Source organism: Hibiscus syriacus, unplaced genomic scaffold (assembly GCF_006381635.1).
Source record: "Hibiscus syriacus cultivar Baekdansim isolate YM2019G1 unplaced genomic scaffold, ASM638163v2 tig00110809_pilon, whole genome shotgun sequence".
NCBI lineage: Eukaryota > Viridiplantae > Streptophyta > Magnoliopsida > Malvales > Malvaceae > Hibiscus > Hibiscus syriacus.
In genome coordinates, this window is record NW_024062869.1 from 1226328 (window position 1) to 1254301 (window position 27974).

Consider the following 27974-nt stretch of genomic DNA (forward strand, 5'->3'; position numbering starts at 1 on the left):
GTTATCGATTTCAGTAAGGGAGTTTTTCCGGCTTTACTTGTAGAGTACGGTAATTGTGATTAGGGGCATGTATGTTGTATTTTGTTTTATATACGAGTTTGAAAAATCTGTTTTATTTTCGAATATTGGTAAAGTCTACTTTTATATTTATAAATGATTTTATGAGTTTACATGTTCAATAAAAGTTTTAAATTTTCTACTATTTTACAGTAGGTCGCTCCAGTGGCCCTAATGTGACACATCAGATCGGATCGGACTATCCGCATCGGTCTGAAGGTGTTACACTGCAAATCATCAGTCATATCATAAGAAAAAAAATCAAGGAGACTATAATATTATAAAAGTTAATATGCCTTTCATATCCTAAAGACCAAAGGTTGAATCCAACAGAGATATTATAGACGTGATATCATCCAACTTTAATTGGTTTTCAACTTTTAATTTGATCAATGATCTAATTACTCCTTTGATCCCTCTGATTTTGACTATAAACTAAAAAATATCCTTTTTACTCTCTGTTGGGCTTAACTCAAGCCCAAGTCCACTTCAATTTAAGTCAAAGCTTCCTACAAGCTAAAGATTTAATTTAAAGTCTATCTCGGGTTAGTCCAAAACTCCTAACCATAGATCTAGGGCGTTACAGTATGAGTTCTAGTGGTGTCTTGGACTGATGCTGTGGCTCCTTGAATGACAATTGGCGAGGTTTGCCCACTTGACATCCAACACATACTATATCTGTTCAGATATCTACTTGAGGAAGCCCTTTTACTAGTGTTTCTTCATCATCTCCTTTAACTTGTTGTAGCTCACATGCCCAAGACGTTCATGCAAAAAAATATCATTTTCATTTTTACGAGTCTTGTCCACATATGTTATTTCTGCAGACAACACAAAAACTGACTCTATTCTTCTTCCTTTCATAATTAGATTGCCAACCACTTCATTCTCTTGAATATGGTCACATCTTCAAGCCCAAACAGCACATAATTCCCTTAAGTTGTTAGTTGTGGCACTGACAATAAATTCTTCTTTAAACCAGAGACAAGATATACCTTTTCGAGTTTGAGTTGCTGAGAAATTTCTTTTGGAAGTGTTGTCTTTCCTAAATGAGAAATATATAGCCTTGAATTGTTGGCCGTCAATAATACTATTCTTCCTTTGTATTCATCCACTTCTTGCAGCTTTTTCTCGTCATTTGTCTTATGATTGAAGCACCCAAAATCGACGATCCAATCATTTTTGTAGTTTATTTTTGACTTTATGGTTGTTGCAATAGCTTATTCCTCCAATATCTTCTTCTATCTCTTCTTCATCAACTCCAACAGAAAATCGAGTTCATGCATCCCATTCTTCCTCACTAACGGATGCTTCTAATGTGACATTTTTCATCTTCTCTTTCGTGGTGGTCATGTTTCCTACAAAATATGACTGGAATTTTTCATTAATCTAACTTATTTATTTGACCTATTATAGTTTAATCAAATTTGTTGCATTCAATTGGTGAATATAATATTAAGTTAAAATTAAACATAATGATTTGAGTTAAGGTATAATAGATTAAGCATATAATATAATTTAAAATATTACGTCATGTTTTGAATTAATATCATATTATTTAATTAAATTGATTAATTTTTTAAAAAATGAACAATTCATTAAAGAATGAAACATTAAAAACAACCTTAAGGCTAAAGAGAGCCAACAAAATGGATGAATAAAACCCAAAAACACAATACTAAAACGACATTCGCTGCATGAATATGAAAATTGTCCTTGCATCTCATTAGCCTACACAATTCGATCTTAATCAGACGAACATCTTTATAAGAGCTCAAAAGAATGAAGAAACCTTTCTCATTAGTTGTATATGGGACCCAATCAACGGAATAATATTCGAATACGAATTGAGATCCAAGGAGATCAAAGATAGCAAGGTTCAATGAAGATGACAATTAATTTCAAAGATTTTGATTTCCTCCGATTAGTATTGGTGTTGAGAGTCGAGGCACTAATAAAAAAAATGATGGATAACAGTAATTATTAGAGATCGCATTATCGACAATAACTTTATCATATAACTCAAAAGGAAAAGATAAATCTTGAAAAATTATCGAAGAGAAAGATATTTCGTATTTTTATCTTTATAAGAAGATAGTTAACCTACGAAAGAGATGAAATTAACAAGAAAAAAAAATGACTAGACTCTCTAAGATTTCTTTTATAGGGACAGACGAACGTAAAAATTTATAATAGGAATACGAATTTAAAAATTTATATTAAAAATTTTAGGGGTGAAATTATAAAATTCAACGAGTATAAAATTATATCATTAATAAAAAAATAAAAATAAATCTAAATTATATGAGGATTTAAAATTTTTAAGAGTTCAATCGTATTTCAATACATTTTTCTATACATCCCTACCTTCTTAAATAAAGAAATTCACTCTTCCTCGATATAAAATGATATTCAAGATTAAACAAATAATGTTAAGAAGATGACTTCGATCAAACAAATCAACGAAAGAACCACAAATTAAAAAGAAAAAAGAAGAAGAGAGGAGAAACAGTCAAGAATAACGGGAAAGAAAGAGAAAAAGTGACAGGGTGGAACGATACCCGATAATGTCAAAATTATTAAAAAATCAAAATTAATAAACACAAAATAAATGAGAAAAATGATTCATTTTTTTGTTTGTTTAGAAAAAGTAAGTGATAGTTGCTACTAGATCTAATAATTCTGAATACAATAAGATTTTTTAATAAAAAATTATAAGAAAAACTAAACCACCACATAAAAAAATGATATTATAAGAAAACAATATTATAAAACACAAAACATGAATACTATAATTTATAGGGTAAATTACGCATTCAATATCTAAACTATCAATTTCGATCTATTTTAATATGTAAACTTTAAATTTTTTCAAAATTATGACTAACTTTTATTTTTCATTTCATTTTAGTACTATGCAGCTAAAAACTTAATAAGTTTAGACTCAAACTATCAGTTTTGATTCATTTTAATACATAAACTTTCAAATTTTTCTAAACTTAACGTTATATTTTAAGCGGGTACTAAAATGAAAAAAAAAACTAAAATTTTTAACGACATAATATTTAATAGAAACAAAAACAAACTTTAAGAATGATTTTAAAATTTAAATACCAAAACAAAACAAATTAATAATTCAAGTACTAAACATGGAATTTACCTTAGTTTATAATTCAAATTACTGAAATAAAATACATTCATACATTCCGACTACCGACGGGTGTCTTTTTATTTCTTTCGAAAGAGTGATATATAAGTAAGCATAATATTAATATATATATAATGCTAATTAATTATTATTTTTAAAAATCACGAGTTTAAATACCAATTACTATAAGAGGAAATCGCATCAGTGACCAAAAATGCCTTATAATATACGATTTTAACCAACTTTTTTTGGATTTGCCAAAATGACCAACAAAATCGCAACGCGAAATAAAAATCGTAACGCGATCCCCAGAATCGCAAATCAGTTTCCAAAATCGCAACGCGATTCTTGACAATCGTAATGCGATAGTACAAATTCGCATTGCGATTTTCAAGAATCGCAACGCGAATATGAAAATCGCAACGCGAACACATAAATCGCAACGCGTATCCGTAAACCGCAACGTGTATCCGTAAATAGCAACGCGTATCCGTAAATCGCAATGCGTATCCATATATCGCAACGCGTATCCGTAAATCGCAACGATAATCCGTAAATCGCAACGAGAATCTGTAAATCGCAACACTGAAATTTTGGGTATATAACTACGCAACAGCAACAAATCATAAACTAAATCCTTAAATCGCAACTCATTCCATCTCCATCTATCACTCTCTCCGGCGACATCCGTTCCTATATCCAACGACATCCTTCCCAATCCGGCAACAGGTTTTAGTTTCGCAGCTCGTCTGTTTAGTAAATTAATTTACAACCATGAAATCATCTAATGTTGATCATGTTTGGATAGATTTGTGTTTTGGAGGGTCATGGGATAATGTTCATGGTGTTTTACAATATATGCCTTTACCCATGAATCTTCAACTAAAATTGTCTTTACAAAAGTTAACTTATGAAACTCTAATGCTACGTGTTTCAAATAAATTGAATTTAGAGCCCCTAAGTGGATTTAGGCTATCTTATCATAGAAATGGTAAAGTTTATTTGTTAACCGACAATGAAGATGTTGAACGATTCATTGCTTACATTAGTGTTTCACAAGATGATGTTACATTGTATGTTGTTGAACCTAGAAGTAGTATTGTTGGGTCAGTAGCGGGTAGTAATCAACTAAGTTTTTTCTCAAAACCCACAACCTTTCTCTAATCCAAATCCCAATCAACTTTCAGCACCAAATTCTGGTTTTCGTATTGACCAGTTAGACGATGATGAGCCAACAGAAAAAATTGTGAGTACTAGTCAGTATTCGAAATTTGGTCTTGGTCAATATTTGGACTTTGATATTGGTCAATACACGGATTTTGATGATGTTTCAGAAGAAGAAACAGACCCTGCGTGTAATGATTTTGATATTGGTCAATACCCGAATTTTGATGAAGAAACAGCCGTTGCCGAAGAATGTATTGTTGATGATAATGAGGAGGAAGTTACGACTGTGAATGAACATGTTGAACATCCATTCTGTAATTCATATAATCCTGAAGAAGAAAAAAGAAGAAGAAAAAGTCCCCGAAGAAAAGAAAATGCCACGGGCGTATAACTGGAATATGCCAGAATTACTTCAGATACCGGAAGAAGAGTTGGTAAAGAAAGCAGTTGATTGTTACACAAAAGTTATTCGTATCAAGAAAGATGATTGTTTTGATACAAAGGAAGACTTGAAGATAGCTTTGTATACGAAATGTGTGGAAGATGGCTATCAACTAAAAGTTAACAAATCAAGCAAAGATCGTTTCGAAACAAGGTGTATGATTGACAAAAACTGTACGTGGCGTATGATTGCAAAGAGAATAAAAGATTGCGAAATGTTTCAAGTTAGGACTTTTATTGATAAACATACATGTTCAAGAACCCAAGTTTTTCCTCACCATAGACAGGCAAACAAAAAGGTGTTGGGTGGTTTTCTGGCTGAGTTAATGTTTTGAATGGCAGGGTATATCGGGGACATGAAATTATGACTGACATGAATGCTCGGTTCAAGATTAGTATATCATATTCTCAAGCTTGGAGAGCCAAATGTTATGCCTTGGAATTGTTGAGGGGGTCGCCAGAAGCATCGTTTGCCCAACTGCCGGCTTATTGTCACAATTTAAAGCTGAAAAACCCTGGGTCGGTAACTCATATCAAAACAGATAGAGATGGACGCTTTGAGTTGCTGTTTATCGCCATTGGTGCTACGGTTAGTAAATCAATATAATTTTGTTGACTCATTTTTGTTAGTTACATGCATTTCACATTTAAATGATTATATTTCTTGTGTATATTATTTTGTAGATTCGTTCGTTTATTACTTGCATGCGCCCAGTTATTATAGTTGACGGAGCACATTTGAAAGGTCGATACCTTGGAGTAAACTTATTAGCAGTAGCCATGGATGCTAACAATGGGATATTGCCAATAGCTTACGGGGTTGGCAAATATGAAACCTCTGATTCATGGACATGGTTTATGGGGCATCTTAGGGATTGCATAGGTCCTATTAGCAATCTGACAATCATATCCGATAGGGCAAACTCAATTGACAACGCTGTTAGAAGGTGTTTCCCAGATGCTTTTCATGGACTTTGTGGTGTTCATTTGTATAGAAATCTAAAATCAAGGTCTGCTGGTATAAAAAAGCACAAATGGACATACTGGAAGGCTGTAAAAGCTTATCGGGAAGTGGATTTCAATAAGCATATAAATTGTTTAAGACGTGTTTTGCCTCAGTGTGCTCAAACACTAGAAGATGTCGGGTTTGAAAGATGGTCAAGAGTACATCAACTTGGAGCAAGATATGGTTTCATGATGTCTAATAGTGCAGAATCAATCAACGCTCTAAGTCTTCATTCCTGGAAATTACCCATTACTATGTTAATGGAGTTTTTTCGAGCCTCTATTCAACAGTGGTACTACAAGAAAAGAAACCATGCAGGTATTATTTCTTTGAATTCGTAACTTATCATATTTATATATTTTACTAAGTATTGTTTATTTAAATTTACAGGAACATTGGAACATCGTGTTACACCATGGACTGAAAAAAAGATAACGAAACGTGTTGTGAAGTCAACGTCATGGAGAGTTGAACCATGTTCAAACACTTTGTTTCAAGTACTGGATAATAACTTAAATGGGCTAGTCGATCTAAATGCAAAGACGTGTAGTTGTATGAAATGGCAAACATCTGGTTATCCGTGTGGCCATGTTATAAAAGTTGCTCTTCATTTAAACCAAGATGATTCAAGCGCATACGCTATGGATTGCTACACTACAGAAGTTTATCGACAGACTTATGCCGAGATTGTCTACCCTATTCCACATCCTTCTGAGTGGGACATACCAGATGACTTACAAACAGTTTTGCCACCAGCCATGGACAGAAGGCTACCTGGCCGACCAAAAAGTCACGATCGTATACCGTCTAAGGGTGAAGAGAAGAAGAGATCGACATGTAGTCGGTGCAAGGAAAGTGGTCATACAAGGTTGACATGTGGATCACCAGTGCCATCAAAATCATCTTTTCCTCTACCAAAATATGGATCCTCATCAAAATCCAAAGCTCATATGGTGTCAAGCAAAAGGCAATCATCTTTAAAATCCCAATCACAATTGGCTTCACCTTTTGGGACTGTTAACTTAGGTGATTTTTAAATGCAAACGTTGTATTATGTGGATTTTATGTGTGAACTTTTAACATTTTCAGTTGAATTAATGACTCAGGCCAACCATTTTGACTTAACCAACTCTTGTTATTCAGTTGTTATCACTTATTAGGCATGCATTTGACTATCGCAACACGGAAATTACAATCGCAACGAGAGAATCGCAATGCGAAATGAAAATCCCAACAAGAAAATCGCAATGCGGAAATGAAAATCGCAATGCGAAATGAAAATCGCAATGCGAAATGAAAATCACAACGAGAGAATCGCAATGCGGAAATGAAAATCGCAATGCGAAATGAAAATCGCAACGAGAGAATCGCAATGCGAAATGAAAATCGCAATGCGAAATGAAAATCGCAACGAGAGAATCGCAATGCGGAAATGAAAATCGCAATGCGAAATGAAAATCGCATTGCGATTCTCTCGTTGCGATTTTCATTTCCGCATTGCGATTTTCATTTCGCATTGCGATTCTCTCGTTGTGATTTTCATTTCGCATTGCGATTTTCATTTCAACATAATGCAGATTGAAATCAACAAAATCAACCATTACATTTCAATCAATTAAACAAGCACAAATAAGAATTATGTTCGCATCAATTACACAAATCAACTTTTACAAATCATCTTTTACAAATCAATTAAACAATCAAAAAATAAGCAATAATTCTTATTTCCAATCATCTACTATTGAATCAACTTTTACAAATCAATTAAACAATCAAAAAACAATCAATTAAACTATTGAATCAACTTTTGCAGCCATACATCATTTTCACGCAGTTCACTTCTGAGATTAACCTGCAGAAACCAAACATTTGCTCAAACAACACTTTCTACACATCTAAAACCTACAAACAACAATTATTCTATTCTAGGTACTTAACCAAACATTTTCAAACCAAAAGTCTATAAACTTACCAATTGTTTATGGACATTTTTAACGCGGATGCAGGTAGGCAGCGTCTCGTATATATCGATTTAGCCATATAATGCCGAAACCACAAGCCTACTGCAGCTCTATCTCTATCGGTGGGAGGTAGATACTTGGTGCTTCCCGTCGTCAAACGCTCCAACGCCAAGCATACGAGAGGACCACAATCTCCTCTGGCTCCTCCCGTTTGTTGTGGCGCTGTCTCGTCTCTAATAACTGTAATATTGAGCTTCTTTGGCTTCTTGTTTCCAGAACGAGTCCAATAATTGATCGCATCCAAGAATTTAGCCAAATGAGAGCTCCATCCCTTAATAATCTCTCTTAAATCAGCCAATGATATGTAATTTATCATGCTGTCATACACTATTGTCTTAAGGGATGGGAGCTGAAGCTCGACGAGAATCCAATGTTTACGTTCCAAAACAGGGATAAACACCTGCAATCATAAGTAATAATTCATTCATTTGCACACTTATTTCATAAAACCTTTAAACTCAATCTAAAATAAATACTAACCTTATCGACCTCCCACCATGCAGGATAAAGTTTAGCTTGTCCATTGCCCAAATCAAATGATTCATCTCGTGCATTCTTCAAGTGAACGGCGTTAAAAGACGTCGGCATAATTGTATATCGTATATTTTTATTTTCTTAAGTTTTCTTATTATTAGAAGACGTGTCACCCACGCATCGATATGCTGTTTTACAAAAAAAGACATATATTAGTGACTTACATAAATTTAAAAAAAAATTAATCAAATTGAAATATAAGAAAAATATAAGACTTACCCCCCCATCGAAATAGCCATTGTCTTCGACCCCTAATAATACGCCCCACCAAGACCGATCAAGCAACAAATAGATATCATCGGTGAGCTTGCATATGTCAGTGAAACACCCCTGGCTCCGCTCATGTAGATAAAAATCAACTGCGGTCTTAGCCCAAAGGGTGTTATCCATAATTGTGTCCGGTAGTTGTTTCCTCTCCTCTTCAGATACCGGTATGGTACTGGCCGGTAACTCATACGAGAGCCAACTTGAATCCATCATGTCCGGCACGTCAGAGGGTTTCTCAAGAAGCCTACATATGACGCCATGTGAATCGGGCTCTTGAATGGTGGGAGGGACCTCTTCAATGATGACAGTGGCCTCTTGAACGGTGGGAGGGGACTCTCGAGGAATGATAGGGGGGCCTCTTCAACGATAGGAGTGGACTCTTGAGGGATGACAGGCGAGTCGGGCTTCTTCTTGCGGTGTCTTCGCACTATTGGGGTGTACGGAGACTTAATAGCACGTGCACGCTGTCTGATGCGTGAACTCCGTCGTGCAAGCATAACCCGACGTAAAGCATCCACTCTATCGGGCCGCTAAATAATTAAATACAAAAATCAGTAAATAAACAGACATAATATTTAAACAGTGAAAACAAAGACAAATATGTTTCAAACTTGCATTGTATTCACCCAAGTCATTATTCTATCATAGTTCACAAAATGCATCAGATAACAAAGAAAAATATGTTTCAAACTAATACCCTGAAGTTAGTATTTGTCTTTGTTTTGTCTATTGGTTGAAGTAATGCAATCCATTCAAGTTTCAATTTGCAGAAGAAGAAATAGTTTACTTTCGCAACACGAAACTTAAAATCGCAACGCGAAATGAGAATCGCAACGAGAAACCAAAATCGCAACGCGAAACCAAAATCGCAACGCGAAATGAAAATCGCAACGACAGAATCGCAACGCGAAATGAAAATCGCAATGCGATTTTGGTTTCGCGTTGCGATTTTGTCGTTGCGATTTTGGTTTCGCGTTGCGATTCTGTTGTTGCGATTTTCATTTCGCGTTGCGATTCTCTCGTTGCGATTTTAAGTTTCGTGTTGCGAAAGTAAACTATTTCTTCTTCTGCAAATTGAAACTTGAATGGATTGCATTACTTCAACCAATAGACAAAACAAAGACAAATACTGACTTCAGGGTATTAGTTTAGCAGAATTGGCAGCAACCGAACAAATTTACTTTCAACAAAAAGACAAAACAAAGACAAATACTATTTCACAGTGTTAAAGAATACACAGTTTAGCAGAATTGGCAGCAACCGAACAAATTTACTTTCAACCAAAAGACAAAACAAAGACAAATACTATTTCACAGTGTTAAAGAATACACAGTTTAGCAGAATTGGCAGCAACCGAACAAATTTACTTTCAACCAAAAGACAAAACAAAGACAAATACTATTTCACAGTGTTAAAGAATACACAGTTTAGCAGAATTGGCAGCAACCGAACAAATTTACTTTCAACCAAAAGACAAAACAAAGACAAATACTATTTCACAGTGTTAAAGAATACACAGTTTAGCAGAATTGGCAGCAACCGAACAAATTTACTTTCAACCAAAAGACAAAACAAAGACAAATACTATTTCACAGTGTTAAAGAATACACAGTTTAGCAGAATTGGCAGCAACCGAACAAATTTACTTTCAACCAAAAGACAAAACAAAGACAAATACTATTTCACAGTGTTAAAGAATACACAGTTTAGCAGAATTGGCAGCAACCGAAAAAATTTACTTTCAACCAAAAGACAAAACAAAGACAAATACTATTTCACAGTGTTAAAGAATACACAGTTTAGCAGAATTGGCAGCAACCGAACAAATTTACTTTCAACCAAAAGACAAAACAAAGACAAATACTATTTCACAGTGTTAAAGAATACACAGTTTAGCAGAATTGGCAGCAACCGAACAAATTTACTTTCAACCAAAAGACAAAACAAAGACAAATACTATTTCACAGTGTTAAAGAATACACAGTTTAGCAGAATTGGCAGCAACCGAACAAATTTACTTTCAACCAAAAGACAAAACAAAGACAAATACTATTTCACAGTGTTAAAGAATACACAGTTTAGCAGAATTGGCAGCAACCGAACAAATTTACTTTCAACCAAAAGACAAAACAAAGACAAATACTATTTCACAGTGTTAAAGAATACACAGTTTAGCAGAATTGGCAGCAACCGAATAAATTTACTAAGCAATCTAAGTGAAATGGCTAATCTAAGTGAAATTACGAGTAAATTTATCATTAAGTTAAATATGGAAAATCTTAAACTTACCTCGTTGCGTAGAGTATGAACCTCATTCTGCAACGATACTATCATCTCACGTAGAGCGGCAACCTCACCACGTAAAGTTGACACCTCCACACGCCATGCACCATCGTTATCGCGTAGAGTACCGATCTCCTCACGAAAGGCATTGACCTCATCACGTAACTCATCCCGTGGAGGTGGGGAACAAGGAGATAAATGTCGTGGCCTCTTTACCGGTCGCCTATCATGAGGTGATGGTGGAGAAGAGGCTCGATGATGTGACGGGATAGGTGATGGCTCTCGTTCTAGAGGTGTATAGTCGGGTCGATCGGGTGATGGCTCTGGGTGAGGTGATGGCTCTCGAATTGGAGGAAGTGGATGCTGCTCATCATCCGTGCCATCAAAAAAACTCTGACTAGCTTGCCACCAATCAGTGGCAAGCTCTTCCTCCGTGGGTGTCAGTCTTTGTAATGGATGTTGGCCTCCTAACAATATAAAAACTCAAACAAAGTTAAACGTCTACTATTAATAACTTGTTTATATATTATATGAAAGTATTTGTGTTAACTTACATTATTTATTGTCGCATATGGTATTAAGTCTTCCCAATCCAACAGATTTTTCCTCTTCCAGGAAATAGCCCTGGGAATATCATTTGACGTTTTTATTGCATATGTACGCATGCTGGGGAAAGCCTCGAATATCCAAATCTACAAACAATATAATAACAAAATTAGTAATTGTTAAATAATTAATTATAATTTTAGAAACATTATATAGAAATTCTTACCTTAAAGGCCCAAACAAAGCCTGACAAAGTGTATTTCGACCCATCGCCACGTAAACTTTTGCGGTCATCAAAGGCAGTAGACAACTTAGTCCAGGTAGCTTTCCATATATACGAACCCCATGGAAACAGATTCCATGCATTCAGGTCCTCTACCAATATTATTAGCTCCCGAGGAATAGGTTGTCTGGCCTCTCTGCCTAAAAAGTCGGCATACACAAGTAGTAGAAGGCATACTCGGACAACATCGACGTCATCCATCCGAGTGAAACCAGCTTTCTTATTAAACAATTTCTTCAGGTCGTCGACGTGTAGGTTCGGCTTCTCCATTGACTCATCCGGAAAAACCCGGGATAACCATGATGGGCGGGCGATATGACGAGTGTACCGGCCTACATCATCGTGTCCGAATCGTAGACCAGTGATTAAGCAGAACTCCTTCCGCCCAAAACAAGTATACGCTGGTGGAAAATGAAACCATATCTCTTCCTCACCACGTTGTATACTGTCGGGTAGATTTGATGTCATGGTCTGAAGCCACAAATGGGTCAAATTAGCATCTCCACCCGGATGCTGTATTCTCAGCCATGGCCCGAAGCAGGTTTCCTCAAACAATTGTCTTTGTGCAGGTGAAAGCTTCGAAGCAATTGTAGTGGCTAGGCTAACTTTATTCCTTAATGTCAATGAAGCCGAAAAAAATTTCTACAAAAACAATAAACATATCAAGTTAGATATACCAAAAACTACACTGAAGATATACCAAAAACAATAAACATAAAAAGTAGTAGTTTATTCTTGAAACTAAAATTTGCAACACTGTTTTGTCTTTTGGTTGAAATGAAAATCGCAACGAGAGAATGACTGTCGCAACAAGAGAAATGAAAATCGCAACGCGAAATGAAAATCGCAACGAGAGAATCGCAACGCGAAATGAAAATCGCAATGCGATTTTGGTTTCGCGTTGCGATTCTCTCGTTGCGATTTTCATTTCGCGTTGCGATTCTCTCGTTGCGATTTTCATTTTTCTCGTTGCAGATAGTCATTTTCACGTTGCGATTTTCATTTATCTCGTTGCGACTCTTCTGCAAATTGAAACTTGAATGGATTGCATTACTTCAACCAAAAGACAGAACAAAGACAAAGACAAATACTAACTTGAAAATCGCAACGAGAGAATAGCAACGCGAAATGAAAATCGCAACGAGAGAATCGTAACGCGAAATGAAATCTAAGTGAAATGGTTAATCTATTATTGAAATGACCAGTAAACTTATCATCAGTTTTAATATGAAAAACCTACAATAATGCAAAAATTTCAAAATAAAAATAATTAAAAAAACTAACCCTCGGAGGTTGATTTTCCATTTCTGAATATTGTGAGGGATTTCTGACCGTGAATGGTTGTGAGGGATTTCGCCGGAGATGGGGACGGAAATCTTCGGAGATGGGGACGGATTTCGCCGTAGAGAGTGAGAGATGGAGATGGGACTGAGTTGTGATTTTAGGTTTTAGGTTATGAGTTGCGATTACGGGATTTTGTCTTAATATTCGTTTTTGTAATTTGAAAATAAAATACGCGTAGCGATTATAATGGCGCTTTAAAAATCGCGTTGCGATTTACGGATACGCGTTGCGATATACGGATACGCGTTGCGATTTACGGATACGCGTTGCGATTTACGGATACGAGTTGCGATTTATGTGTTCGCGTTGCGATTTTCATATTCGCGTTGCGATTCTGGAAAATCGCAATGCGAATTGGTACTATCGCATTGCGATTGTCAAGAATCGCGTTGCGATTTTGGAAACTGATTTACGATTCTGGGGATCGCGTTGCGATTTTGTTGGTCATTTTGGCAAATCCTAAAAAATTGATTAAAATCGTATATTATAAGGCATTTTTGGTCACTGAGACTCTTACTATAACCGCCTTAAAAAAAAAGTTAAGCATATTGTGTTGTTTCTAAGAAAAGAAGCGGCCTCTCATAAGTGACGCCACATGGAATATTTGGGGTTGTTTTCTTCGATTTACCAAGCAAATTAAACTTGAAATGAGGTAAGGCGGCAGGTGTTTTAGATTCCTGCTTTTCCAAATTCTCAACTCCAACTTTTCTTCTTCTTCTGGATTCCTTTTGTTTCCGGATAAATCATATAAATAAAACAATTTCATCAAAGAAAAGAAGAAGATGGTGAGATGGGTAATTTTCTTGCTAAACGGAAGCGGAAGCGGCTGCAATTTCCTTCTTACGGAGGGGGAGAGGAAGAGGGAAGCACTGCTCAAATCAATAATAATGATCGTCGTAAAGCCTCCCAGCTACAAAGAAAGCAATCTGTAAAGCAGAAATATAGGTTTATAGCAGATAATTTCTCAACCCTTGATCAGGTTCTTTTCTTCTTCTCAATACTTTAAATTTAGTTTAAACTTATTTGTTTTTTGTTGATATATTTTGATGTTAGCTAAGCTGATAGCAGTTTTTCCTCTTTTATTTCCCTTAGCATACAAAAAAGATAGAGAATTAAAGCCTTTTGAATTTCACATAATGATTTGAGAATTAAAATCAGGATTAGATTTAATCACAATGCAAATTTTACTTGAAAGATAAATGGCATCTAAAACAGCCAACTTACAGAGATTTTGCAAATAACACTGAGCGTAATCCTACAGCATATGAAAAAGGAAGCTTAATATCTGTTAAAAATCCAATTTACTCAACTATTTTTTTTAATTCTTATGTGTAACTTTCAAGACAAGTAACATAATCATTCAACTTATTTAATTGGATTCTGCTCACATAGTCCTACACTTCTTGGGAAAAAGAAGGACATGATCTCAGTGACGGATCTATAAATTAGAAAATGGTATCCAAAATTTTAATGTTCATATTTTAAAAATTTTGGGTATTCAATTTTTTTTTTAATTTTTTCTATTTTCCTTAATAAATTAAACTAAATTTAACATTTTTATCAAAATAATGGGTGTGTGGGTGAGCACATACATCCGCCCCTGCATGGTCCTACATTTTGTTTTTAATCTAATATATAAGCTTAATAATGACTTACTTTGTCTCAATACTCATGTTTTATCACGTAAAACTAACTCAATAAAATAAAATAAAGTAAAAACTAAGTAACAAATACTGTATTTTATAAATGAATTATTAAGAGGTTTAAAAAAACTATTTAAAATTTGATATTGATTGAAAATATAAGAAAGCAGACAAAGAAAAAGTTCAAAAGATAAATAGATAGAGAGGAATATAAATCAATGGTTACCTGGGGAAAGAATCGATGCCTTAGAGAGAGAAAAAGAAGAGGATTTGGATTGGTTGGTTTTCTAAGTGGTAAGATTCGGTGGTGAAGGTTCCTGGCTGCTTCACAAATTATTCGATAGTATTAGTGGAGAGCTGCCTAAAGCCTTTTCAAATTCTATTTAGATTAATTTTATTATAATTATATAAGTTTTAAAATATTAATAAATTTTATTTTTTAGTCTAATCGATTAATTCGGTTGAATATTAAAACTCCAATTAATAACTTTAATCATGAAACATGGTTGGTGTGCTTACTACTAGAGCCAAAGAAATCAAACTTACCACCATTGTCAGATTAGATTCAATATGATTCAGCATATTTAATCTTTGATATTTCTTAAGTTCTGAATCAGCTCCTTTTTTTACTGCAGGTTACAAAAGCTTTAAGGGAAGCTGGTTTAGAGTCATCTAATGTGATACTTGGAATCGATTTCACGAAAAGCAATGAGTGGACAGGTTAGTTTTCATCCAATTTAGTGAACAGTTTTATGGTCCATGTTTATTTGCAGACTTTCTCCTTTTGCCTTTTGAATTGGATTCTTGGAAGCCAATACATCCACGTTTGTATTAAAGGCAAGGTATCATTCAACAACCGGAGTCTACATGCAATTGGTGATACGCCAAATCCCTATGAGCAAGCCATCATGATAATTGGAAAGACCCTGGCTCCTTTCGATGAAGACAACTTGATACCTTGTTTTGGCTTTGGTGACGGTACAGCCTCTGCTCCAGTCATTAATCTTTCCTCCTTTACATTTTATCTGTTGATCTAATGGAGTTGCTGATTCGAATGTCATAGCTACCACACATGATACAGAGATTTTTAGCTTCCACAGCGATCATTCATCTTGCCATGGATTTGAGGAAGTCTTAGATTGTTACAGAAAGATTGTTCCAAACTTGAGGCTAGCTGGTAATTGGCATCTATTCCCTGGTCTCGACAATCTTTACATATCCATTTTGACATTATGTCATGAATACATCGTTTTTGCCAAGTCTGTAATGTGCTGAGCATGCATGTTGTGCCATAGGACCGACTTCTTACGCGCCAGTAATTGATGCTGCTGTTGACATTGTTGAAAACAGTGGTGGCCAGTTCCATGTGTTGGTTATTGTTGCAGATGGTCAGGTACTCTCTTGCCTGCTTTTTCTCCTTGTATGAGCAATTTTGCCTTTCATTTTCATTCATTCTCCCTCGCTCGCACTCAATGCATCTCCGAATTCGTTTTCTTTTTGTGTCGATGATGAAGGTCACACGAAGTGTCAATACACGTGATGGAGAGCTGAGTCCACAAGAAGAGAAAACCATCGGTGCAATTGTTAATGCAAGGTAGGATAAACTGTGCAGTCTCCTATCCCTGCAAATGCCAGACTATAAAGAATACAAACAATTAAGGCGTACATTGTCAATAAGTATAGCTTGTTGAAGAAGGCATAGATTCAATGGTTTGAAACAAAAGGATTTTATTTTGTTTTTGTTTTCATTCACACATTCCAGCTTATACCCACTATCGATTGTTTTGGTTGGTGTTGGTGATGGACCTTGGGATGATATGAAGAAATTCGACGATATGATTCCGTCTCGCGACTTCGACAACTTCCAGGTTTTGATCGTTCTAGAAGCAAAACTTCTCTGATAATTGCATCAAACTAATTAATCTGATGACATGCAAGTTGGTTTTTTATGTCTAATATTTATGTGCAGTTTGTTAACTTCACTGGGATTATGACTAAGAATACAAGTCAAAAGGAGAAGGAAACTGGATTTGCTCTTGCTGCTCTCATGGAGATCCCTTTACAGTACAAAGCATGCATGGAACTTGGCATTCTTGGGTGAGTTAATCTTCGGCAGTTAACTTATTAGTTTATTCTCACGTATAATTTGTAATCCCTCATTGACTATTTTATAAATTTGTATTGAACAAATCAAGACAACGAACCAGAAAAGCCAAGAAAATAGTTCCACGGCCTCCTCCAGTTTCCTACCGTCGACCTGCTCTGCCCAAACTCATACCAAGCAATGCCTCGGCATCACCGGCGGTTGCATCAGATGATCAGCAGGTATGTATGTGTATTCATGTATTTATGATCAAATGAAATGTTGCATGTATGCATGCTTTCCTTTCTGTAATATATATTTTATGTTGTAAAATTTTCCCATAATTAATTTTGTTTGCAATTGCAATGTAATGCAGTCTGCATGCCCAATATGCCTAACGAATACAAAGGACTTGGCCTTTAATTGTGGGCATATGGTGAGCAATTATTTTATTTTTCTTCTTATCCTCTATATTCTTTCAATAAATATTTTTCTCTAAATGAAAATGTTAATATAATTAAAAATGTATTATGATGACAGACTTGCAGGGAATGTGGGCAAAGAGTGTCTAATTGTCCAATCTGCCGTCAAAGGATTACTAATCGTCTTAGGCTGTTCACTTGATCTTCATAATACAGTCTTCCAAGGGTTGATTTCAGAGTTAATCAACTTTTTTATATTAAATTTGTACTTGTTGAATTTGGACTTGAATTTTTTTGCGTCGAGTCTGCCCTCGTACAATTTCAGAATGCCCATTTGTACAAGATTATTAATATGAATTTATGAATATATTAGTAGTTTGTTTTAAATAATTATTAGTAGTTACTTTAATTTCTTCTTGAAAACTCTAATTGCTTTTCCTAGTTTTGCAATTGGTTAACAACCATAAATCATAATCTTCATTGATGGTGTGGATTTAGTTTATATTTATTAGTTTGAATTGAGTTGATTGTTTAATTTAATGTTTATAATAATTAATCTTATTTAAAATTGTTAATTTTATTTTAAATATTACTTACTATATATAAAAATATAACCTAAAAGTTGAAAAATCAAAATCACCTCTTTGAATCCTTTTAATAATCAACTAATAATATAACTCAATCTTTCCATCAAATATGTTAATATCGTATGAGTGTTTAGAACATATACTACTTTGTAATCACCTTAGTTTAAAAAACCGCATGAATGTAGTGCAATATATACTTTTTTCCCGTGGCTTACTTAAAAATTAAATGTTCGAAGTCGTGTTGAAATTTTTGGAAAAAAAAGATGAATTATCTTGATAGATTTAATATTTATATTAAATTCAGAGTCTTTTTAAATATTGTAAAAGAAAAGATATTATTCAATTTGAATATTAGTGAAATTATTATTTTTTGAATATGTCAATTTAAAAGTGTATTTATTATCTATTTAATTTTGAATATTAAAGATAATTATATATTTTTGAATATTTCAAATTAAAATAATATTTATTTAAGTTTGAATAATAAAAGGGGTGTATATCTTTTTAATATTTTAAATTTAAAAGATATTATTATATGTTTAAATTTACATAATAAAAAATATCTGGTTGGAGTAAAACTCTCTTGAAAATCACTTACAAATACTGAGCAAACCTGTTAGGTTTTTAATATCTCATAATTCCAGAACTTCTCTTTTCTCGAAAAATATTTTCTCTCATTCTTAGAAAATATTTTCTTTCCTTCTTAGCTTTTCGGTGATAGTCGAAGGCAGTGATAGTTCGTGATCTCTACTGTTGTGATACTGTAGGTGATCATCTAGTTGTAGTATCTTGGGTGACAGACGAATAAAAGATCTCGACCACCAAAGAGTGATCGAAAATATGTCTTAAGGAAATTATGTAACGACATACCTCAACTGATTTCGATCTCAAGACCAAAATCAAAGAGCATTTTATCTTCCATTTATTTTCTTTTATTTTTTTAAAGAAATTAATTTCTTTTTCTCTTAGGTTCGAATTTCATCTCGGATTGTTATTTCGGATAGCAATCTTAAGACAAATTTATTCTTTTTCTACCTTTATTAATCCGAAATGATTCGAAATTGTGGGGAAATGAGATAGTGAACAAATTTGTTTTGGGATTTATCTTGTCGTCTTAACATGTTTGCTAAAATCTCAAGGTTGACAAATTCATGTAACATAAATTGTCGTGGAAGTAACTTTGTTACTAATTTTGTTCAGAATGTTGATTCTATTCGATAACAAAATCGAAAATAAATGAGAATTATTTTTTTGTTTATTGGAATCTTCGATTTCGTATTTGAAATCAATTGGGATTTTAATTATGTCATCTAACATAATTATTTGATTACTATTAATTGTACAAATCGTTTGAAAGTAATGACTTTGTTACTGATTTAGTTTCTAACTAAATCTTGTTGGAAGAATAAACCATAATTTATTTTTGGTTTTGTTGGAATTATTATTAATTCTAATATCGTGTGTTAAATAAAATCATGAGTTTGTTGGTGATTCTGAGCCATAACTAGAAGCTCGTAAGTATGATTCTATCTTGTAAAAAGAAATAAATTGTTGAATTTATTTCTTGAAAGTTTCAAATCAAAGCTTGAAAAAAATATGGTTTTCTAAGATGTAATCACATTCTCAAAACCTTATCTAATTCACGTTATGAAGTGTACATTGTTTAAAATCACTAAAGAATTATGGATGATATTGAACCATAAATACGAAATGGAAGATACAAGTACTAATGAAGTTACCTAGTTATCAAATTCGTAATAATGACTAGACTTGAGGGAATAAATATTTTATTATCTTTATTGATGATAGCAAAAAGTATTACAATGTGTATTTGGTAAAAGAGCAAAAACGAAGTTATAGATAAATTTATTTTCTATAAACAAGAAGTTGAAAATTAACTTAATAAAGATTAAGATAGTAAGAAGTGATCGTGGTGGTGAATATGTTTAACAATTTGGTGAATTTTATTCACAACATGATATTATTCACAAAGTAACACCACCATATTCTCCTCAATCAAATGAAATATCAGAGCACAAAAAATCAGTCTCTAAAGGAAATGATGAATGCCTTGTTATGTAGTTCTGGGTTATCACATAACATGTAAGGGGAAGTTGTCTTTTCAGGTAATTACATTTTATATAAGGTACCCCGAAAGAAAAAGACAAGACACCATATGAATTATAGACAGGTCGAAAACCTCCCTACAAACATTTGGAAATGTGAGGTGTCTTGTCAAGATAATGGCCATATTACCAAAGAAAATAAAAATAGGTCATAAAACTGTGGATTGTATTTTCATTGGCTATGCATAACATAACAATGTGTATCAATTTTTTATGTATAAATTAGAGAATCCTGAGATTCACAAGAACATGATAATGGAATCAAAGAATGCATCATTCTTTGAAAATATTTTTCCTTATAAATTTAAGGAGGTTGATCAAAGTTTAAAATGAACTTTAGAGTCTAACAATGAGGATAGTCTAGATGATAAACAAGAGACTGAAACTGAAATAGAGCCAAGAATGAATAAATGAGCAACTGTTGAAAAATCCTTTGGACCAGACTTCCTAACCTTTATGTTGGAGGCTAAACCTCAAAAGTATAGTGAAATTATACGATCCTCTGAAGGCACCTTATAGAAGGAAACCATTAAGAGAAAAATAGATTTCATCATGCAGAAGCATACGTGGGAATTAGTGGATCTTCCTCCGATGATTAAACAACTAAATTCTAAATGGATTTCAAACGTAAAATGAAAGCAGGTAGAACAATTGATAAGTACAAGGCTAGATTGGTAATAAAAGGATAATGATAAAAGGAAAGCCTTAACTACTTTGATACATACTCTTTTATATCGAGAAAAACATCCATAAGAATGATACTTGTAATTGCCTCTTTGTAAAATCTATAAGTATATCAAATGGTTATTAAAACAACTTTCCTAAATGGAGACCTTGATAAAGAAATATACGTGAAACAACCTGAGGATCACACAATTCTTGGTCAAGAAAGAAAAGTGTTTAGGTTGTCTTTGTATGAACTTAAATAGGCACCACAACAATGTCATGAGAAGTTTGATAGTGTCATGATGACAAACGGCTTCAAGATAAATGAGTGTAACAAGTGTATATATGTTAAAACTACAAACATTGAATATGTTATTATATGCTTATATGTTGATGACATACTCATTGTTTTCAGTAACAATGAAATGATAAAACGTACCAAAGATATGTTAAATTCAAGATTTGACATGAAAGATATGGGATTGACCGATTCAATTCTGAGTATCCAAATTAAAAGGTCATCTGAAGGCCTCATACTAACACAATCACACCATGTGGACAAGATTCTTGAGAAATTTAATAATGATGATTGTGGTATAGTCATAACTCCAATAGACTCTTGTTCACATTTTTCTACAAATTAAGGTAAAAGTGTTCACCAGGTGGAATATGCAAGGGTCATAGGTAACCTAATGTATCTCATGAGCTGTACTAGACTAGACATTGCTTTTACTATGAACAATCTAAGCAAATTCATGAGCAATCCATGTGAAAATCACTGAAAAATGATAACAAGGATACTAAGATATCTTAGATATACTAGATCCACAATGGAATCTGAGTTTGTAACTCTAGACAATTCTGGAGAAGAAGTAGAATGGCTTCAGAATGGTTGAAACATATGCCCACAATATATATATATTGTGGCAATCAAGCAACAATTGCTAGAGCACATAATTTCATGTATAATGGTAAATCAAGACATATACGCTGTCGACATAATACCATTAAACAACTGATCTCAAATGGAGTTATCTTTATTTATTTTGTAAGATCAAAGGATAACATCGTGGATCCGCTAACATCGTGGATCCGCTAACCAAAGGGTTAAATCGAGATCAAATTGAGAAAACATCTAAAAGAATGAGACTAAAGCCCATAAAATTTAAAGGTTTTAAGTGAAGGAAAACCCTACCTTGTTGACTAGAGATCCCAAGATCTAGGTTCAAAGGGACAACCTAATTGCATAACATGTGTACGATCACTATGGGGGTTTCTTATCCCAAGTTTGCTCCTATGATGTAAACAATGATCAATGTGGTATAGGCTAAACAAAAGCTCTTAATAACCATTGTGTATTGTAGTGAGTCGAGCAACATAAGTCACCTATGTGAGAGTGAAGTATGGTTGTTTTTAAGGAGACTATTGGGCATAGTTCTTTCAAACTCTTGCAGAACCAAGCGATGTCTGTAGCTTTAAGGATATACCCATGAGAACGAAATTCCTGTAAGAGGGGTAGTTATGTGAAGTATGTCATCGTTTACACAAACGACATAACAGTTCAAGGACATCACTTCTACTATTTAGCCAGTGAAGTAAATATATTGTCATAATGGAAGGTTCAAAGGAGAACACATACATATCTCATACAACTATCGATCGTAGAGGCATCACCACACTATGTCAAAATGTCTTTGATTAAATCATCAATTACATTCACGTGTTGAAATTTTTGGAAAAAAATGATGAATTACCTTGATGAATTTAATATTTATATTAAATTCAGAGCCCTTTTAAATATTACAAATTAAAATATATTATTTAATTTGAATATTAGTAGGATAATTACTCTTTGAATATGCCAATTTAAAAAGGTATTTATTATCTTTTTAAATTTGAATATTATAGATAATTATATACATTTGAATATTTCAAATTAAAATAATATTTGTTTAAGGTTGAATATAAAAGGAGTGTATATCCTTTTAATATTTTAAATTTAAAAGATATTATTATCTATTTAAATTTAGATATTAAAAGATATCTAGTTGGAGTAAAACTCTCTTAAAAATTCCCTATAAATATTGAGCAAACCTGTTAGGTTTTTCATATCTCTGAATTTCAGAACTTCTCTTTTCTTGAAAAATATTTTATCTCATTCTTAGAAAATATTTTCTTTCCTTTTTACTTTTTCAATGATAGTTGAAGGCAATGATAGTTCGTGATCTCTATTGTTGTGCTACTGTAGGTGGTCATCTAGTTGTTTTATCTTGAGAGACAGGCGAGTAAAATATCACGAGCACCAAACAGTGGTAAAAAATCTATCTTAAAGAAATTGTGTAACAACATGCCTCAATTGTTTCTGATCTCAATATCAAAATCAAAGAGTATTTTATCTTCCATTTATTTTCTTTTTTTAAAAAGAAATTAATTTCTTTCTTTTATTTTTAAAGAAATTAATTTATTCTTTTTATTTTTCTCAGGTTTGAATTTTATCTCGGATTGTTATTTCGGATAATAGAAAAATATTTATCATCTATTGATGGGATTTTCAAACCCAACTTTTTTTTACTCAGCTCACCATTAAGAGTGAAATTTAAGTGTTTTGAGACTAATTTTATAGAATTAGAATCTTGATTTCAGTTCGTTATAGATAAGTTTCAATTATCGAAGTATTTTTAGATAATTTTTTTTATGGGATTTAGAGTTTTAATTTCATAAAAAATAAGAATGAAGAGGTATAAATCAAAATCGATGTACCGAGAATAGATGAGCTTTCGAAATCAAAGTGTATGAGATATAAGATTGTTTAATTCTAAAAAAACTAAATAAATTTTAGATTTTTCCCTTTGTTTCTCCAAAAAATCGAAAAGACACAAAGAAAGAATATGAATGAATACCATGTTACATATTTATTGGATACATTTTGCGAACGATATGAAAATAATTATGGAATGAAACGTTAAACACATTCTTTTACTAAAAAGTTAAGACACGATATTATTCATTAGCAATATGACAATTTAATTTGTGAAACATAATATCATAATAATACATATAAGTATACTATTCCTATAGTTAGAAGCAATCTTTGAATCCAAGTATACTTTTGTTAGGATCCGATTAAGGAAAAAGAAAAGAAGAGTTATGCTTTCAATCACTTTATTCTAGGTTAAACATTGAGCAAGACGATTCCCAAAAGAAAATAAAAATAAAAGGGGTCTTTCGGCAAAGCTAGCTACGTAGCTTCAATCTCTTATCCGACCCGATCAGTTTTCGAAATAAATATAATACAAGTGCAACAGGATTCTACGATATAAATAACACAAAAAATATAAAATAATTGATATAATTATATAAAAGTACATAAATATAGTTTAAGGATATGGATCACTGCACAAACTCAGCCTCGTAACTTAAGGTGTAAACACTGCAAAAGCCATGCACGTAAAGGAATCCATCCACCAAGAAACTTATGCCTGAATAGTCGGGTTTATGCGGTCATCAACTGCATGTATAATTTAATCTGAAATGTCAGATACTACAAATATATATATATATATATATATATATATATATATATATATTACAACGATATTTTTTTATATAATTCAATTGATGTTAGGGTTAATAGAAGATTTACAATACTTCTAACGTATTTATGTTTATAATTTTAAAATATTTCATAATGTATTGATTTCGTGTTTGTTTGTTTTATTCATACGATGCATATAATAAGAAAGCTACGAGATAGTGATGCCTGTAAGGTTAAAATAGATTTCAAGATGGAATAAACTTTTTCTGAAAAAATAATTAAATCTCCTACTCATATAATGTTTAGGTTGGATATTAGAGAGAATTTCCATGGAGGCACCGAGGGTCGTTACTGGTGGTCTGGAGACATCCGGGGGGAGGAAAGAGTTTGAAGTTTTGGGCCTTCTACTATTTGTTGGAGGGACAAGGTGTACTGTGCATCATGAAGTATTATCATAAATAATTAGTGGTATTTACGAGTAGGGTTACATTAGATTCAAGAAAATTTCTTAAATAATCTAAGGAAATTACAACTGTCCAACTGCTCGAAATTAAAATTTTTATGAAAAATAACACTTCTTTTAACTATTAAAATTGCTTAAATAAACTTTAGATTAAATTCAAATTGAATTTATATTATACATATATATATTTATCTAAATTCAATATAATTTAAAATATTAATCTCAAATTATCTAAATATATATTTTCAATAAATAATTAACCAAATCCCGTTTTACCTCACTCGTATTATTTAAAGATATTTATATTACTTTTAATATATATATATATATATATATATATATATATATATATATATATATATATATATATATATGTATATATCCTTTATGCTATTTTCATCGTTGACAACTTGGTATGAAATGACACTTCAATAGTATAGGAAGTGTTGTTATTCATTAAGGTCTCAAGTTCGAGTATCATGAATTTTAGGGGTGTGAGCGTTCAATGTCAAATGGTTGAGAGTGTTCTTTGAACATATATTGCATAGTATTTAGATCTGCAAACTTGACCCAAACCTGATTACCCGAACCGATATCCGGTATTAAACCTGAACATGATGACTAAACTTGATCCGAAACCCGAACCATACTTGACCCGAACTAAAACTGATTCAAATTTTAGTTGAACCAATATATACTCATATCCAATTTGATCCGAACCGAAAGTAAACTGATACGAAAGTAACTTAAACTGAAATTAACTCAAACCGACAACAATCCAAATTTAGTTTACCCAAATCCAATTTGAACCAAACATTGACTCGATTTTTAACCCGATAAATAAGTAAAAGTGATTGAATAATTTATTTTTATTATATGTTTGTTAATAATATGATGAATAGTAAAATGATGAATGTTTTATTCTTCTTCTTTTTTGCATTATATTACTAGTTAATCACCACTATTGATAATAGTTTAATAACCACTAATACCACGTTTGTTAATAATTTAATAGTTTATTATTATTTTATCTTGTTTAAAAGATCATCTCCATATTTGATCCGATAATTTTTGAAAAAAATAAAAAAATTATTTGATATGAAGTATTATAAAGTCAAGTTACTGCCAAAAATTTTATTTTATATAATTAAATTTAATTACCATCACTTAGATAATATATTATAATTATCTTTAAAAGAAAATAAATTTCATTTTTTTACAAACACAAATTAACATGAAACAAAAAATCTCAAAGAAAGAGAATTCACTTTAATTCAAAAGATCAAAATTATTTTAAATAATAAATTAATTTAACCAAAGTTCAAAATTTAATAAAAATATTAAATTTACGATAAAAATATTTAAAAAATTACTTAGATATAATTTTTTAAAATGTAATAAAATATTAAATTTATAATTAAACATTAAACATATGATTGAAAATTTTAATTGAGAATGAAATTTATAATAGGAATTTTTTTACCAAATAGTTCTCACTATAAACTTTTCAAATCAGATCAATATAAAATTCAAGTTACAAACTCTAGCACGTGTTATAGGATCGAGTTTGGGTCAAATTATCATCTCTAAATGATGGTTTAATTTAAAATATTAAACGATTGAAGGTTGAAATTGAGCCTAAATGATTAGATTGACAAACAAATAGATATACTTTTACAAAAATATATCAATAATTCTATATATATTTAATTAGACTCTTATGTGATTCAACCTGAACTGATCTGATTCAAGATTGATCTGAAGCGAAAATCAATAGATTTGACATTGACCTGAATCGAAAATCGATCGATTTGATATTGACATGATCCAAAAATCAATTGATTCAATATTAACCCGACCCGAAGATCAGCCGGTCCTAGATGTTGACCCGAATCGAAAAACAATTGACTTGATCCAATATCCAAACCGACCCAATTTACTATACACTCGGACATAATTCAAACCAAACCCGATCCAATTCAAACGAAATTAAACTAAATATAATCTAGATCCGAAATGACTATGCAAGGTTGGAGAATAAAACTGCTACAATAACACAACAATCTCAAATCTCAATACAACTCACTGACGCCAAGAAACACAGTTAAATTCCATTCTAAACACATCCTACTACTAATAGAACTGAATCCATTAACATTTTTGTCCAACACACGCCCCCGAACCACCTCTTACACCTGCTTAACAAGCTCATGCACCAAACAAAGCTCAGATTCTACTTTTATCTATTATTGTGGATTTAATTTATATATTTATATTATAAAAGTATAATATAATTTATTACAAATTTATAAAATAAATTGGACCCTACCTTTAAACTTTAGAACTTGAGACAAATCATATTTTAAATAAATTTATTTTCATGTTTGTTGTATTTCCTTTAGACCTCTGCTACAAGCTAAGTTTCCATCAATATTATTCCTCTATTTATCGAATCTTAAAACTTTTAGAGATTTTTGAAGTATTTGGACTTTTTCCAGTCAGATCATTTTTTGACATGATTGCTAATAACCCACGTGATCTATCAAACTAAATCTATTATTTAACAATCATATCTATTTATTATGTCAACATGCAAAACTATCATCATAATAGGTCTGACACTAACATTGAAGTCTGTATATAAATCATCGTGTAAGGTTGGAGAATAAAGGATTCTCTCTCTCTTCTCTTTGTTTCTATCAACTATTCATCGTCTTCTTCAGCACTTCAATTCTCTCCTTTTTCCTCCATTTAACAACTGTTTGCGACACTCAGTCAAAATCAGAAAGAGTGAATTATCGGAAATATCACAACCTCATTTCTCTCATCAACAATTGATGTATTGAACATGAACCAACTCTCAATAAAGGGAATCAGTTAAGATGAACACAAATTGCAAAATAATCAATCCTACCATCAATTTTCTTCCTAAAATTCTCTTGTGTTTGGTATTTTTTTACTAACAATAACAAGTCGTGTATGACTCAATGTATAAATAGGTTTATCACGATGCATATGATCAAACTAAGGAGAAAAATTGAGAGTATTGAGAGATTTTTTTTGGGTGAATTCGTGAATTAAGAAGTTGGAATAGTATCTCTATTTCTAGGCTTCACGTTAGGGGGAAAATTGTTCAACGTAAATCAGATATAATTCTGCCTTAATTTCTACATTAAAATTATGTCTGAAACCGTTACAACCTCATAGATGAATCTGACCTCAAATCTATCCAGGTTCATGTAATAAGTCTCATCATTTTGTAACTCTAGGTAATTAACTCTATAACTCTTGTAATTACTGTTTGAAATTTAATTTCCGAAACTGACATATTTAATTTTCATATATTAAAACA

General features: G+C 32.4%; 1 protein-coding gene across 2 annotated transcripts; it reads left to right on the forward strand.

The window, feature by feature from the left end:
• The first annotated feature begins 13872 nt into the window (after nt 1–13872).
• On the forward strand, nt 13873–17486 carry LOC120141466 (E3 ubiquitin-protein ligase RGLG4-like). Of its 2 annotated transcripts, none has more exons than XM_039156323.1 (11): nt 13873–14076; nt 15376–15460; nt 15578–15718; nt 15804–15917; nt 16036–16133; nt 16255–16334; nt 16503–16608; nt 16710–16837; nt 16936–17065; nt 17200–17259; nt 17364–17486. In XM_039156323.1, exons 1-11 carry the CDS (start codon nt 13888–13890, stop codon nt 17445–17447), a joined length of 1215 nt encoding a protein of 404 aa, XP_039012254.1. In that variant the 5' UTR covers nt 13873–13887; the 3' UTR covers nt 17448–17486. The 2 variants fall into 2 exon arrangements, with proteins under 2 accessions (XP_039012254.1, XP_039012255.1); XM_039156324.1 differs by having other exon boundaries at nt 16936–17059; nt 17197–17259.
• The last annotated feature ends 10488 nt before the right edge of the window (nt 17487–27974 follow it).

Bases quoted from the DNA above. Each gene is read 5' to 3' on its own strand.
- LOC120141466 (XM_039156323.1), top strand. From the start codon at position 13,888: ATGGGTAATTTTCTTGCTAAACGGAAGCGGAAGCGGCTGCAATTTCCT. The intron at 15,918-16,035 runs GTAATTGGCATC...GTTGTGCCATAG, and splicing joins TCCAAACTTGAGGCTAGCTG to GACCGACTTCTTACGCGCCA. The intron at 16,609-16,709 runs GTTTTGATCGTT...ATTTATGTGCAG, and splicing joins GCGACTTCGACAACTTCCAG to TTTGTTAACTTCACTGGGAT.